Below are 17,025 nucleotides of genomic sequence, written 5' to 3' on the forward strand. Positions count from 1 at the left end.
TCTGCTCAAACGGTCAGAAACAGACTCCATGAGGGTGGTATGAGGGCCCGACGTCCACAGGTGGGGGTTGTGCTTACAGCCCAACACCGTGCAGGACGTTTGGCATTTGCCAGAGAACACCAAGATTGGCAAATTCGCCACTGGCGCCCTGTGCTCTTCACAGATGAAAGCAGGTTCACACTGAGCACGTGACAGACGTGACAGAGTCTGGAGACGCCGTGGAGAACGTTCTGCTGCCTGCAACATCCTCCAGCATGACCGGTTTGGCGGTGGGTCAGTCATGGTGTGGGGTGGCATTTCTTTGGGGGGCCGCACAGCCCTCCATGTGCTCGCCAGAGGTAGCCTGACTGCAATTAGGTACCGAGATGAGATCCTCAGACCCCTTGTGAGACCATATGCTGGTGCGGTTGGCCCTGGGTTCCTCCTAATGCAAGACAATGCTAGACCTCATGTGGCTGGAGTGTGTCAGCAGTTCCTGCAAGAGGATGCTATGGACTGGCCCGCCCGTTCCCCAGACCTGAATCCAATTGAGCACATCTGGGACATCATGTCTCGCTCCATCCACCAACGCCACGTTGCACCACAGACTGTCCAGGAGTTGGCGGATGCTTTAGTCCAGGTCTGGGAGGAGATCCCTCAGGAGACCATCCGCCACCTCATCAGGAGCATGCCCAGGCGTTGTAGGGAGGTCATACAGGCACGTGGAGGCTACACACACTACTGAGCCTCATTTTGACTTGTTTTAAGGACATTACATCAAAGTTGGATCAGCCTGTAGTGTGGTTTTCCACTTTAATTTTGTGTGTGACTCCAAATCCAGACCTCCATGGGTTGATAAATTGGATTTCCATTGATTATTTTTGTGTAATTTTGTTGTCAGCACATTCAACTATGTAAAGAAAAAAGTATTTAATAAGATTATTTATTTTATTCAGATCTAGGATGTGTTGTTTAAGTGTTCCCTTTATTTTTTTGAGCAGTATATATCTGACATGGTACTGGTGTCTTCTTTTTTTAAGCCCATAACCATGTGTGTGATGTGTAAACAAAAAAGGGCACCCCCCCATAAAAAGATCCCGCAACAGAAAGCTGCACAATATGTTGTGGAAAGTATTTTGCTTACCATTATATCTAACCCAACTCCATGTGCTGCCACTATCATGTATCCTACCATGACTATATCCAACCCAACTCCATGTGTTTCCACTATCATGAATCCTACTTGGCTGAAGCTTTGATCCAGTGGAAGAAGTATTGAGGAGCAGGGAGGTTAAAGGTCACTTCAGGATACAGCTGTTACTCTACACTATCCCTAGATAATCCAGTAATGAGAGAAAATGTATAGAATATGTAAAGACCTATTAAATCAGTTTTTAACCTATTCCGTTTTTTCTTTTTTATTCTGTTTTCTCCGTTTAGTTTTTCCAGGTTTCTGATGTCCCTGTTTTTCTGTTTTTCGCTCTCAAAAGTTAATAGAAAAACAACAAAATTGGAAGTTCTAAGTCCACAATAATACTTAAACCACATCCGGAGACAACTTTTGAAGTCTGAGAAAAATCTAAGACATTTTCATTTTTGTGTGTAGATACCCTTTAATGCAGGTGGCACCAGCAAGAGTCTTGCTTGGTTAGTGGTGTCTCTGTAGCACACATGTGATTGCAGAGTTTGCTGAACAAATCACAACTGGATTGATGCAAATAATCATGATATCATTCTGTCAGGTAGGCAAAGACAACTTTGTAGTTAACATTTAATTGACAAGGTTTTTTGGGAAAGCTTTTCTATCAACCAGAAGATGGTTGTCATTAGCATCATCGCTAAAAGCTACACATAGTGGTAGACAAATGCACTCATACAGGGGCATTTCTGGGCTGTTTCCTCTTCAGAAAGTTGAATGAAAATACAAATCACTTGGCTAATTTAACGACGACTTGCAAGCAGTGGGTTCAGAATAACTATGACAAAAAATGGATACAGATTATACCACCACCCAAAATGACACTTTAGAGACTGGAAGTGCAAAGGGGCATGTGTTCTACACAGGTAGAGCCCTATCTGTCCATGTTGCCTTTTGCACAGTGGACACTGCTTCATGTGGCAACAGAAACACTCACCTAAATAGCCCATATGCCACTGGGTGAGGTAATATTCCATTATTTTTGGGCAGCATTATGTGAGGTATTATTATGTGTTGTTAGTGATGAGCCTTGGTCAATTTATCTCTGAATATGCCACCCTCTTCAATCTGTCACCTAATCCTGCCTAATGGGCAGGTCAGCCCTGGAGGAAAGTATTGGCTGTAAGAAGTAAGAGAAAACAACATCTGGTTGTTTTTAAAATAACTTCTAATTTAAAAAAAAATCCAATCTGCGTTACCCACTCCAGTCAGCAGATGGTGATGTGCGTCTTTCAGGTGAAGCTTCTTGCGTGACGTGTAATCTAGTGGACAGGACGGGAGGTTTCTTCAACAGCGAAAATAATAAATACAAGTGTATAACAAGAGCGACAACAGACTACTTAGTGATTTATCCACGCGGGTGCTTGCTAGCGAATTTAAAACCCAAACATTGAAGATCTTTAGACCAGTCTTGTGTATATTGATCTTTGTGTTTTGAACATAATTCTGTTTACAAGTTCATTTAAACGTAATTTGCTTGTTTAATTAGCAAATGTGTTAAATTGATACTGCACTAGGCTAATGGCCCAGAGCATGAGATCAGTAAGCTAGACGGATAAAGAAGCTCTGATGAAAGGAGAGGAAGAAGCTTTCAGAATGAAAAAGGAGGAAGAGGAGGCTATCACATTGAAAGAGGAGAATGGGTTGAAAGAAGAGGAAGAACCTTTTGGAGTGAAAGAGGAAAAGGAGGCTATCTCAGTAAAAGACGAGGAGGAAGACGTTTTGGGAGTGAAAAAGGAGGAGGAGTCAGAATATCCGATTAACACCAGTTAGTACTGTCTTAAAAACAGGGGCACAAACTATGCAGTTGTTGAACTAATGTGTGGTTTTAAAGGGGCATTCTACTGAAGTTCTACACTTGAATATGTTGTTCAGTACTGTAGGAATTGTTGAAGGGGCAATCTGCCATTGGTACATATATTTTGGGGACTTTTCAATTAGATTTATTGAATTCTCCATGTGGTCTACATTAAAGTTCCCCTCATCTAATATAACAGGCTTTTAAAATTCAATATTGGTGCATAATTTCTACTTAAAATATCAAAGGGATGCAAAAGGAACCCATTTAGTGGAACGGCCCTTTAACATTTACAACACAAACAATATTTTACAAAATCATGATGAAAGTGGCCGTTGTGGGCCCTTTTTAGACATATTAATGCCTCTTGTAAGACTGTGATTGTAATAGATGGTGTTAGAGAATTTCCAGTCATCTGGATGTTTTAGTACCCATACTGTTTTCTTTGAAGTAGAAAGCAGGATCGATATAAGGTTAAATATTAGACATGTGTAAGCAGAATGAAGGTTGAGCCCATGTGAATGTACAGAGCTGGATCAACATCGAGTTAACCATTAGACATGTAAAAAACAGAACGGAAGCAGAATCCGTGTGGATGAGGCGAGGTAGACCAACACAAGACGTGACTGGTCTGGGCCATATCTGATCTTGTGAAGGCTACTGGACACGCACATGGGTTAATCATACACAGACAACATCGGCCTGAACTTGTGAAGACCTTTGGACAGGAACATTAGCTAATCACTTATAGGCACCATTAGACCTGCAGTGGGAGTGAGCATGTCTGTGTGTCACGCCACCAATAGAATCTATGCCCTAATGTCTGAGCCAATAAGAAAGGTAGCAAGACTAGGGTGGCCAAGGCTAGAAGGTATCAATCATTTACATAAAAGTGAGGTGAAGATGTTATGTAAGGGAGAGTCAGTTCTTCAATGTAAATGCTTGGCTTTGTTAATTTTGTAATGAAGTCTATTTGAATTCACAAGCTCCGGTATCTGAGAAATATTTGATTCAATATCTCCACGACAATGGTCATAAGTTTACCATCTGTTTGATGTTCTCATTCACACAGGAGAGAGACACGACTATTGTGGATCCTCTGGGGAGCCTCAACAACATCCTGATGCTGATGAGGCAGAGAAGAGTCTCTCCAGATCAGAACACCAGATGGTACAGCTTGGTCTGGTCTAGCATACAGCTTGCTCTATCTGGGTCTGGGCTGGGTTTCTGTAAAGCACTTTATGACAACAGTGACATCAGCATCCATAATGATATGTGTCTATGTCCCCTCTTTATGGTTACCAGGACAACGCTAGCCCTTCCTCCCTCCCGGAGTCTCCGTGTCGTGCCTCTCCCGGTAGCGCCTTACTGCTGGGTATGAAGAGGTTGTCTGTGCTGCTGGTGGACTGCAGGAAAACAACGGGGCTGAGTGGAACTGTGAGAGGAGGAGAAGAGAAGAAAGGATCAGATTTAACTCATCAAAGTAAGTGCTGTAGTTTAGTTTGAACAAATAAAATAGATCTGCCCACTGGTATCTGTTACCAGGACAACCAGCAGAGTTCTCAGTTGACAGGAAGATAGACTGGTGGATATGGATGTTATGAATATCATAACACTGAAAAAGGGTTCTGCCAATGAAAAGAGAGAAACCAATATACCATATAAAACCTTGATGAAAGTTAGCTTTAGAGAGAAAGTTTCAAGATGATCCGATGTAAGGTTCATGTTTTACAAAAACATTTTCTCAAAACATTATGGATGTTACATTGCCTGTCCCAGTCAACCCCCTATCTTTACAAGACTCTAGAACAGGCAATCTAAAGTCAAGACACTTAACATTTGTATGTATTGCTTCATTAACATATGATCTACAGATATATTATTCTACACTACTGGTCAAAAGTTTTAGAACAGCCAACAAGTTCTCAGGTTATGTGGGAACTCCTACAAGACTGTTGGAAAAGCATTCCAGGTGAAGCTGGTTGAGAGAATGCCAAGAGTGCGCAAAGCTGTCATCAAGGCAAAGGGTGGCTACTTTGAAGAATCTTATATATATTTTAATTTGTTTAATAGGGACAGACGTTCCGCTAGCGGAACGCCTCACCAATATCCAATAGTAGTATAGCGTGGTGCGAAATACAAACACCTAAAAAATGCTATAACTTCAATTTCTCAAACAAATGACTATTTTACACCATTTTAAAGATAAGACTCTCGTTAATCTAACCACACTGTCCGATTTCAAAAAGGCTTCACAGCGAAAGCAAAACATTAGATTATGTCAGGAGAGTATCCTCCAAAAATAATCACACAGCCATTTTCAAAGGAAGCATATATGTCACAAAAACCAAAACCACAGCTAAATGCAGCACTAACCTTTGATGATCTTCATCAGATGACACTCCTAGGACATTATGTTATACAATACATGCATGTTTTGTTCAATCAAGTTCATATTTATATCAAAAACCAGCTTTTTACATTAGCATGTGATGTTCAGAACTAGCATACCCACCGAAAACTTCCGGTGAATTTACTAAATTACTCATGATAAACGTTGACAAAATACATAACAATTATTTTAAGAATTATAGATACAGAACTCCTTTATGCAATCGCGGTGTCAGATTTTAAAATAGCTTTTCGGCGAAAGCACATTTTGCAATATTATGAGTACATAGCTTGGCCATCACGGCTAGCTATTTTGACACCCACCAAGTTTGGGGCTCACTAAACCCAGAATTACTATTAGAAAAATTGGATTACCTTTGTTTTTCTTCGTCAGAATGCACTCCCAGGACTTCTACTTCAACAACAAATGTTGTTTTGGTTCCAAATAATCCATAGTTATATTCAAATAGCTCTGTTTTGTTCGTACGTTCAGGTCACTATCTGAAGGGTGACGCGCGAGCGCATTTCGTGACAAAAAAATTCAAAATATTCCATTACCGTACTTAGAAGCATGTCAACCGCTGTTTAAAATCATTTTTTATGCAATTTTTCTAATAAAATAGCGATAATATTCCAACTGGGCAACGTTGTATTCATTCAAAGGCTGAAAGAAAAAAATGGAGTAGTCTCGTGAACGCGCATCTCAGTCTCACTGTCCCCAGGCTGACTACTTACAAATTCTGCTGCTGTTCTTTGCCCAGAGACAGCAGACACCCCATTCCACTTTCTGGCGGCTTTGGAGAGCCAATGGAAGCCTTAGAAAATGTCACGTTACAGAACAGATGCTGTATTTTCGATAGAGATGCAACAGAAGGACAACAAATTGTCAGACAGGGCACTTCCTGTATGGAATCTTCTCAGGTTTTGGCCTGCCATATGAGTTCTGTTATACTCACAGACACCATTCAAACAGTTTTAGAAACTTGAGAGTGTTTTCTATCCAAATCTACTAATTATATACATATTCTAGTTTCTGGGCAGGAGTAGTAACCAGATTAAATCGGGTGTGTTTTTTTATCCGGCCGTGAAAATACTGCCCCCTATCCCAAAGAAGTTAAACATCCAACACTTTACATGTTGCGTTTATATTTTTGTTTATAGTAGTTACTATCAGTTTTAGGAACATCTACCCAAAATATTTCAACTTATTTTTTACTTTACCCAAAATGACATCAGCGATAGTCAAAATGTTGAAATCTGTGAACGTCTAAAGAAATTGGGCCATTTAAACAGCATGTGTCGAACCCTTTCGACAACGGGGAGATGCTACTGATGTGCTTTGTGTCTTCTACGTAAAAACAAGTTTTGGACTTCCACTTAAAATTACTTATTTACTTATTTTATGTTTAAGGAAGTGTGTAGGTCGCATTCTGTATCATACAGCTATGAAAGTTATATATTTAGAACCACCTGCTCGATTGGAATCCAGAGACGTCTGTGTCTTCAGTGTCCTAGAACTGTTTAGTTTTTTGTGTTCTGACTTGTAAACAAAATGAATAAAATACGTAATGTAAACATATTATCAGTAATTATCAGGAAACTCTACAACATTTGTTTTAAAATCACACCAAAATAGTTAAAACTGGCCTCAGGTTATTGAGGGATCTGATTAGGATTTACCCTCGTAGCAAGGCCGTTTTATCATGTGGAGGTTTCATTCGGGTCTCTATTTAAAAAAACACACTGTCTTTGGCAGGAGAAAGACCAGACTCAGAGGAACCAGAGCCAGGTACGTCCAAACCAACAAGAAGACACCAGTGTTCCCACTGTGGAAAGGGTTGTAACCACTTATGGGAGCTGAAACGACATGAGAGAATACACACAGGGGAGAAGCCTTTCCACTGCTCCCAGTGTGGAAAGAGTTTTATCCAGAAAAGCTACCTAAAACGACATGAGAGAATACACACAGGGGAGAAGCCTTACCACTGCTCCCAGTGTGGAAGGAGTTTTAGCCAGAAAGGATACCTGAACCAACACGAGAGAATACACACAGGGGAGAAGCCTTACCACTGCTCCCAGTGTGGAAAGAGTTTTAACCTGTTAGGGTACCTTAAACGACACGAGAGATTACACACAGGGGAGAAGCCTTACCACTGTTCCCAGTGTGGAAAGGGTTGTAACCTCTTATGGGAGCTGAAACAACATGAGAGAATACACACAGGGGAGAAGCCTTACCATTGCTCCCAGTGCGGCAAGCGTTTTAACCTCTTATGGGAGCTGAAACAACACGAGAGAATACACACAGGGGAGAAGCCTTACCACTGCTCCCAGTGCGGCAAGAGTTTTAACCAGAAAGGACACATGAACCAGCATGAGAAAATACACACGGGGGAGAAGCCTTACCACTGCACCCTGTGTGGAAAGAGTTTTAACCAGAAAAGCTACCTGAAAAAACATGAGAGAATACACACAGGGGAGAAGCCTTACCACTGCTCCCAGTGTGGAAAGCGATTTACAATGTTTGGGACTCTGAAAATACATGAGAGAATACACACAGGGGAGAAGCCGTACCACTGTTACCTGTGTGGAAAGAGTTTTTCCCACTTATGTCACCTGAAAAGTCATGAAAAAATGCACAAGGGGTGAAGCCTCATCACTGCTCCCAATATGGAAAGGGTTTTAACCTGTTAGGGGACCTGAAACAACATGAGAGAATACACACAGGGGAGATGCCTTACATGCTCCCAGTGTGCAAAGCGTTTGCCCAGGCTTACAAAAGCTCAGACTGTGGGAAAACATATTATTCATCACAGTCACTTAAACGTCATGAGAGAATCCACACAGGAGAGGGAATAATTACTTATCCTAGTTAAAATAATTACTTATCCACATTGACTTAAAATTCATCAGAGAACATACACAGTGCTCCCGTTGTCTTATATTGTTGACCGATAATGTGTTTACCTGTTTATACCATATGAAATTGAATTGTACCAAGTATACTCAAACATATATTTGTATGTTTTTATTAGAAAACGTGTTGAATATGCAGTATGTCAGTTTGAATATAGAGTAGATCAGATTCCATGTGTTTAAATGGTCCTTTTTTTTAACTCTGACTATGTGTGTGTTTATCTGTCTGTCATTCCTCCAGCACTACAGATAATCAAGTGATACTTGGATGTGATCCATTTGTTCCATTGTTTACATTTGCGTTGTTGGCCCACTGATGATTTAATTAAATAAAAATGTTCACAGACTCTGTAATGGAAAATGTTAATTGTATGTGTCCACATAACTGAGTATGTTACTAACCTTGTGAAACTGTCCTATTATAATCTCCTGTTCTTGGGAGTATCATCCTGTGTTGCAAACCAGCTGCACCTGCGTCATTGTATGAATGAAGTCCCTCCCAGGAACAGGAAACTATAAAGATATGTGCTCGTCACCCAATGCTCCGGAATTCAGACTGTCTCCATTTCGCTGTGTAACTAATGTATAAGAGATCATACAAAGATTCTGCTGGTACTCTTATGTGGATGATGCTATGAATATTTGTTGGTCTGATTTGGTTAATGAGGAGCATCCAGACGCTGCACTTGATGAATTTATGAAATTGCTTCTAACAATTATTGATAAACATGTAGCTGTTAAGAAACTGACTGTTAGAACTGTTAAGGCTCCATGGATTGATGAGGAATTGAAAAACTGTATGGTTGAAAAAGATGGGGCAAAAGGAGTGGCTAATAAGTCTGGCTGCACATCTGGCTGGCTTACGTACTGCAAATTGAGAAATGATGTGACCAAACTCAACAAAAATAATAAACTTTATTATGAATCCAAGATCAATGATATAAAGAATGATGGAAACAAACTTGTAAAAAAAAAACATAATGAAAGAAAAGCAGTGCAAGTATTGAATAAAGTTAGTGTGGGAGAGGTGGAAAAATTGTTATCGATCAATAATGACAAACCTCCTGTTATTGACAACATAGATGGAAAGCTACTGAGGACAGTAGCTGACTCTATAGCCACTCCTATCTGTCATATTTTTAATCTGAGCCTAGAGGAAAGTCTTTGTCCTCAGGCCTGGAGGGAAGCTGAAGTAATTTCGCTACCCAAGAGTGGTAAAGTGGCCTTTACTGGTTCTAACAGCAGACCTATAAGCTTGCTGCCAGCTCTTAGCCAACTGTTGGAAAAAATTGTGTTTGACCAAATGAAATGCTATTTCTCTGTAAACAAATTAACAACAGACTTTCAGCATGCTTATAGAGAAGGGCACTCAACATGTACTGCACTGACACAAATGACTGATGATTGGTTGAGAGAAATTGATAATAAGAAGATTGTGGGAGCTGTACTGTTAGATTTCAGTGCAGGCTGTGATATTATTCACCATAACCTGTTGTTGACAAAACGTATGTGCTGTGGCTTTTCAACCTCTGTCGTGGATTCAGAGCTATCTATCTACTAGAACTGAGGGTTTTTAATGGAAGCTTCTCTAATGTCAAACATGTAAAGTGTGTTGTACCGCATGGCAGCGCTCTAGGCCTTCTACTCTTTTCTATTTTTAACAATGACCTGCCACTGGCATTAAACAAAGCATGTGTGTCCATGTATGCTGATCATTCAACCATATACGCGTCAGCAACCACAGCTAATGAAGTCACTGAAACCCTTAACAAAGAGTTCCAGTCTGTTTTGGAATGTGTGGCAAGTAATAAACTGGTCCTGAACATCTCTAAAACTAAGAGCATTGTATTTGGTACAAATCATTCCTTAAGTTATAGACCTCTGCTGAATCTGGTAATGAATTGTGTGGAAATTGAGCAAGTTGAGGGGACTAAATTACTTGGCATTACCTTAGATTGTTAACTGTCATGGTCAAAACATATATAGATTCAATGGTTGTAAAGATGGGGAGATGCTCTTCTTTTTTGACACCGCACTCCAAAAAGCAAGTTCCATCACCTCTTCTTTTTATAAGAAACATGAATGTGTTGAAAATCCCAAATTGTTTGCATAGTCTGTAAGGGAATTCTGCCCTTTGTGCACAGAAGAGACCACAGGAAAACTTATTTGATCAGAGGTTAGTTTGTTTAATAAGGATTGCAACCCAGAGTATACACTTACAGCAATTTGCAAGCAAGACACAAGATGGTGTTTGTTATGGGTGTAAGATGGCACAGTGATGCCATTTGTTGGTAAATGTTCATTACTGCAACTCCAGTGTTTTTACCGGTGTGCTTGAGATACCCGGATGTATTGTAATGTACTGAACAAGACTGGTTACTCGCATTAATGCCCCTGTCTCATCATTTAACATTCAAACATGGTGTCAGAGTCGGATAACTAACCATGCTTTCCGCAAATTAGAGTCACCTGTTCTGGTTTACCAAAAAAAATGCTTATTTGAGTAAAACTTCGCCGGAATTGGCCTTAGCTTGAGTGAGTTTGCTAGTTAGCTTCAGTGATGTTTGGGGTAATGTTAGCACCGGTTAGACATGGCAGCGAACATTACCCCTCCCGCCGTTATGAAGCTCAGCGGGGATTGAAGCACGAACTGGGATACGTTTAGAGGTGAATGGGAGGACTATGGGCTAGCAATGGGAATTCAGGAAAAGTACGATGAGGTAGTGGCTGCCACTTTGAGGACTATAATGGGAACAGAATGCCGATACGTATACAAACACAACCTGAACCTAACAGCAGCTCAGCAAGGTAACGCTACAGATATTCTTGATGCTCTTGAACATTACTTTAAGCCAGCAAAGAATGTTATCTACGAGCGTTATGTTTTCGGTTGTTGCAAACAGGAGGAAAGGGAGTCCATTGACAGCTTTGTCACTAGGCTAAGGGAAAAGGCAGCTACATGTGACATGGTGCTTTAAGAGATGAACTGATCAGAGATAAGATAGTGCTTGGCATAACTGATGAGGGGACCTGCAGACGTTTGCTGAGAGAACGTGACCTGACGGTAGTCTTGGCAGTGGAGACATGCCGTGCAGCAGAGCTTACTGATATACGGATAAGGTCCATAGAGCTAGAAAGGCAACATATGGACAATGTCAATGCTACATTTAGGCAGCCAGTAAAGAAATTCCCTTTTGCCACAGCTAATGCTAATACTACAGCCAACTCTGCAGTAGACAACCCCAATACATGCCGATATTGTGGCATTTCTCATGGACGAGGAAAAGAACACTGCCCAGCCTATGGAAAAATATGCAAATCCTGTGGTACAGCTAATCACTTCGCAAGGGCCTGCATGAAAAGCAAGAGAAAGGAGGGTAAAGTGCACTCCATTGAAACAAACACAGATGAAGGGAACAACAGCACAGAGGATGTATATGCTAGCGAGTGCATAGGGGCAGTGAGGGCAAAAGGACAAAAGTGGTTTGTCACTCTGCTACTTAATAATAAACCACAGCAATGCCAGCTAGATTCAGGGGCCACATGTAACGTTAGGAGCCTTAAAGATAAAAGGAGGCTCGCGCCCAGAGACAAACTCACACAGAGCAGCACCAAGCTGAAACTGTATTCAGGCCAGTTCATGACCTCTTTAGGCCTGTTTGTGACAGAGTGTGTTTTACGTGGCCAGAAACACACCCTTGAGTTTGAAATAGTTGAGGCTAGTCAACAGCCATTACTGTCAGGTTCTACATGCGAGCGCCTTGGGCTTATTAACTTCACCATCCCAGCTGATCTTAACATTATAGACAAAGTCCAGGCTGGGCCCCTGAGCAAGGAGACACTCCTAAACAAGTACCATGATGTCTTCAACGCACCGGTCGAGTCAATTCCCGGCGAAGTCCACTTTGAGTTGGACGCAGCAATCCAGCCTGTCCAGTGTGTACCCCGCAATGTACCAGTGGCCATGAAAGCAGCTACAAAGGCTCAGCTTGACAAATACGAAGCAGATGGCCACATCATATCCGTCACCGAGCCTACAGACTGGATAAATAATATGGTTATCTTCAAGAAACCAGACAAGCTACGGATATGATCCTAAACACCTCAACCGGGCGCTGAGACGTTCACGTTATATTATGCCCACGTTGGAGGATGTTCTTTACAAGCTCCCAAAGGCCAGAGTCTTCACGCTCGTGGACGCCAGAGATGCCTTCCTGCAGTGCAAGCTCGACGAGCCCAGCAGCTACATGACCACCTTTTGGACACCCTGGGGCAGGAAGAGGTGGTTGAAGCTCCCGTTTGGTGTCTCCGTGGCTCCAGAGGTGTATCAGCGGAAACAGCACGAGCTGTTGATGGGACTCAGTGGCGTGGAACCCATAGCAAATGACATCCTCGTAGTGGGCTGTGGGGACAGTGATGAGGAGGCAGAATGTGACCATGACGCCAAGCTGCTGGCCCTGATGGTCAGATGTAGACAGGTCAAGCTAAGGCTAAGCATAAAAAAGCTTCAGTTTAAAGTGCCAGAGGTCCGCTTTCATGGGCACATCTTGTCCTCCACCGGATTGAAGGCGGATCATGAAAAAGTGAAGGCTGTCTTGGAAATGCCCCACCCATCTGACGTGAAGGGAGTGCAGCGCTTCATCGGATTCGTCACCTACCTGGCCAAGTTCCTACTGCGGCTCTCTGAAGTGTGAGAGCCACTAAGGAGGCTCATGGACAAGGACACCATCTGGCATTGGCTCCCAAAACATGACGCAGCTGTGAGGGAAATAAAACAACTGGTCACCCAGACACCTGTACTGCGATACTTCGATGTGTCAAAACCTGTCACGATTCAGAGTGACTCAAGCCAGTATGGACTTGGCTGTTGCCTCATGCAGGAGGGCCAACCTGTGGCATTCGCCTCTAGGGCACTCACCCCAACAGAGCAGAACTATGCCCAGATAGAGAAGGAGTGCCTCAGCATTGTTTGCATGCCAACGCTTCCACTACTACCTGTGTACGGGCGTGACAATTTTACCGCAGAGACAGATCACAGGCCCCTTATTGCTATATTCAGCAAGCCTCTCCTGAATGCCCCGAAATGACTGCAGAGCATGCTACTGGCCCTACAAAACTACAACCTCAAGGTGGTGTATAAGCCAGGGCCAGAGATGTATGTGAGTGACACACTCAGCAGGGCTACTGCATCAGGCACTCACACACGCTCCATGCATGAACGACACGCAGTGTGCAGCTTACAAACAGAGCAAGTGGATGTTGAACATATCAACCAGGCTGACTACCTCAATGTTACGGACCAGCACTTTATACAAATCAGACAGGGACGAGCAACTCCAGGCATTGAGGTCTGTGATTCTGATGGGCTGGCAAGGAAGAAACTGCTTTAGCCGACAGAGAATATTGGCCAGTCAAAGAGGAGAGCGAGTCGTTATTCCCCGGTCTCTGCGCCCTGAGATGTTGGCGCACGTGCATTCAAGTCACATAAGAGGTGAGGCCTGTTACAGACAAGCACGTGACACACTGTATTGGCCAGGAATGCAGAGTGAAATCAAAGACTATGTCAGTAAATGCACAATCTGTAATGAATATGCCATTGAGCAACAGAGAGAGACGATGATGTCCCACGAGCTACCGATGCGCCCCTGGCAGATATTAAGTCTAGATCTCTTCCAGCACAGTGGCAAAGACTTTCTGCTGGTAGTCGATGATTACTCAGACTTCTGGGAGATTGACCTCCTCCCCGACCTCTTAGCAGAGACAACGATCAAATACTGCAAGGCTCAGTTTGCCCGCTATGGCCAGCCAGATAGGGTAATTTCAGACAATGGACCCCAATTCTCCGCAGTTGAGTTCCGAAAATTTGCTGCAGAATGGGAATTCGAGCACGTCACTTCATCACCACGACACCCAAAAGCTAATGGGAAGGCGGAGTCCGCAGTCAAAATCGCAAAGAACCTCTGCAAAAAAGCTCTGCGAGAGGGCAAAGATGCCTGGAAAGCAATCCTGCATTGGCGCAATAACCCGATAGAAGGCATGGATAGCAGCACGGCCCAGCGCCTCATGGCACAGCGCTTAAAAGCAGCTCTGCCAGTAGCCAGCACTCTCCTGGAGCCACGTGTGGTGACAGACGTGCTGGTGAAGCTAAGTCACAGATGACAGGTCTCCAAGTTCATCTACAACAAATCAGCAGAAGACTTACCTGAGCTCAGGGTGGATGAAACGGTGCGAATGAAGCCACTACCAGGGGACTGGACGGGCCTCTGGAGACTCAGATCCGGTGTACAGAAAGTGGCACCACGCTCCTACTTGGTCGAAGTGAATGGATCACTGTACCGTCGTAACAGGGTTGACCTTCGGATTGCTGAGCCAGCACCTACTCAGAACCCTGATGGTCAAAGGGGTCGCATGACAAAAGACAGAACCCCAGCAAGTCACATGGGGCCTGAGGCACTGGGTGAAGAGCCAGGGGATCACTGGTCGGCCACTCCCTCGCCCATCAATACTCCCCTTAGACAGTCAGGTGACACGCCTGTGCGGGAACCCGCAGTCCTCGCAGACAAGCCCCCTGTCTTTTCACGCTGCGGGCGTCTGTCCCAGCCACCAAAAATACTTAATCTGTAGGTTTCCCATAAGGGATTGTTGACAGACAGAGATAAAAGTGAAGAGAGTATCAAAATAGCAGGGCGGCAAATTCAGAACAACTAAAATCTCATAATTCAAATTTCTCAAACATAGAACTATTATATCCCATTTTAAAGATACACTTCTCGTTAATCCAACCAGATTGTCCGATTTCAAAACGGTTTTACGGCGAAAGCAAAACATTAGATTATGTTAGGATAGAACCAAGACAAAAAAAAAAACACACAGCCATTTTCCAAGCAAGGAGAGGCGTCACAAAAACCAGAAATACAGCTAAAATGAATCACTAACCTTTGATGATCTTCATCAGATGGCACTCATAGGACTTCATGTTACACAATACATGTATGTTTTGCTCGATAAAGTTCATATTTATATAAAAAAAAACATTTTACATTGGTGTGTAATGTTCAGAAATTACAGATAAACTTCTCCTTAATGCAACCTCTGTGTAAGATTTCAAAAAAACTTTACAGCGAAAGCACACTTTGAAATAATCTGAGTACGGCGCTTAGACACCAAACCAAACCCGCCATTTTGTGGAGTCGACAAATCTCAGAAATAGTATTATAAATATTCACTTGCCTTTGATGATCTTCATCAGAATGCACTCCCAGGAATCCCAGTTCGACAATAAATGTTGTTTTGTTTGATAAAGTCCATAATTTATGTCTAAACACCTCCTTTTTGTTCACGCGTTCTGTCCACTACTCCAAATGATGGAAGAGCGCAGAAATCGGCATGATGAAAAGTTTTAAAAAGTTCTATTTAAGTTCGTAGAAACATGTCAAACGATGTATAGCGTCAATCTTTAGGGTGTTGTTAAAACATAAATCTTACATAATATTCCAACCAGACGAATCCAATGACTTCAAAAACAAACGGAATACAGCTAACTCTCACGTGAGCGCGCCCCACTGAACTCATGTCTTTTTTTCAGCCATCAACTTCCAGGTGGTCTTATTCTCTCTCTATAAACAGTAGAAGCATGAAACAACGTTCTAAAGACTGTTGACATCTAGTGGAAGCCGTAGGAAGTGCAAGATGAACCCTAAGTCACTGTATGTTAGATAGGGAATCACTTGAAGAAACTACAAGCCTCAGATTTCCCACTTCCTGGATGGATTTTTGCCTGCCATATGAGTTCTGTTATACTCACAGACATCATTCAAACAGTTTTAGAAACTTCAGAGTGTTTTCTATCCAAATCTACTAATAATATGCATATCCTACCTTCTGGGACTATGTAGCAGGAAGTTTACTCTGGGCATGCTTTTCATCCGGACGTCAAAATACTGCCCCCTACCCCGAAGAGTTTTAAATTGTTACCTGCATTTTTTTTTTTTAAATGAACTGTTCATGTTGGAAATTATTACTAGGTTTGTTTTGTTAGTGAATTGACAGCTCCTGTCCTATTTTATAATATCCATCACAACCCGCCCACGGATTGCTGTTTCATCATTGTCTCAATAAAGAGTTCCTTGTTCCACTTTCCTGGGGCATTTACAAGCCTCCCACTGGTTGAATAAACGTTGTTTCTACGTCAAATTAAAAAACATCTTTAACATTGATGAACCTTCACTATCTTCATCCCTAAACTAGTAACATTTACTATTGTCTATTGTTATTCTCAGTAACCTTCCTGGCCTTATGAAATCCTAGCTAAATACAATGTTCCCAGCAGTTTTCATGTCTTTGGTTATGCAAACATTTGTTTATTCAATTATATTTCTCATTAAGATGAATGTTGTTTTAATTCTATATGGGTCATGCATTGCTTTGGTCATGTGTTCTCTTATGGGTCAATGATTTAATTAGAATATAGCAATGATGCTCTTTCCTCAATCACTTAGTTTCTTTGGAAAGTATTCAGACCCCTTGACCTTTTCCACATTTTGATACGTTACAGCCTTATTCTAAAAATGTATTAAATAAAACAATTTCCTCAGCAATCTACACACAATACCCCATAATGACAAAGCGGAAGCAAGCTTTTTATACATTTTTGCAAATGTATTAAACACAACAAAAAAACTTTTGCATAAGTATTCAGACCCTTTGCTATGAGACTCGAAATTGAGCTCAGATGCATCCTGTTTCC

General features: G+C 42.2%; 1 protein-coding gene across 1 annotated transcript; it reads left to right on the forward strand.

The window, feature by feature from the left end:
* The first annotated feature begins 2,465 nt into the window (after positions 1–2,465).
* LOC106591045 (uncharacterized) lies at positions 2,466–8,625 on the forward strand. Its single transcript, XM_045713150.2, has 4 exons — positions 2,466–2,945; positions 4,048–4,145; positions 4,281–4,458; positions 7,123–8,625. The coding sequence occupies exons 1-4, from the start codon at positions 2,747–2,749 to the stop codon at positions 8,010–8,012; spliced, it is 1,365 nt and encodes a 454-aa protein (XP_045569106.1). The 5' UTR covers positions 2,466–2,746; the 3' UTR covers positions 8,013–8,625.
* The last annotated feature ends 8,400 nt before the right edge of the window (positions 8,626–17,025 follow it).

The sequence above is a fragment of the Salmo salar genome, chromosome 02 (genome assembly GCF_965601325.2).
Source record: "Salmo salar chromosome 02, fSalSal1, whole genome shotgun sequence".
NCBI classification, from domain to species: domain Eukaryota; kingdom Metazoa; phylum Chordata; class Actinopteri; order Salmoniformes; family Salmonidae; genus Salmo; species Salmo salar.

Bases quoted from the DNA above. Each gene is read 5' to 3' on its own strand.
- LOC106591045 (XM_045713150.2), top strand. From the start codon at position 2,747: ATGAAAGGAGAGGAAGAAGCTTTCAGAATGAAAAAGGAGGAAGAGGAG. The intron at 4,146-4,280 runs GTACAGCTTGGT...TATGGTTACCAG, and splicing joins CCAGATCAGAACACCAGATG to GACAACGCTAGCCCTTCCTC. The intron at 4,459-7,122 runs GTAAGTGCTGTA...TGTCTTTGGCAG, and splicing joins ATCAGATTTAACTCATCAAA to GAGAAAGACCAGACTCAGAG.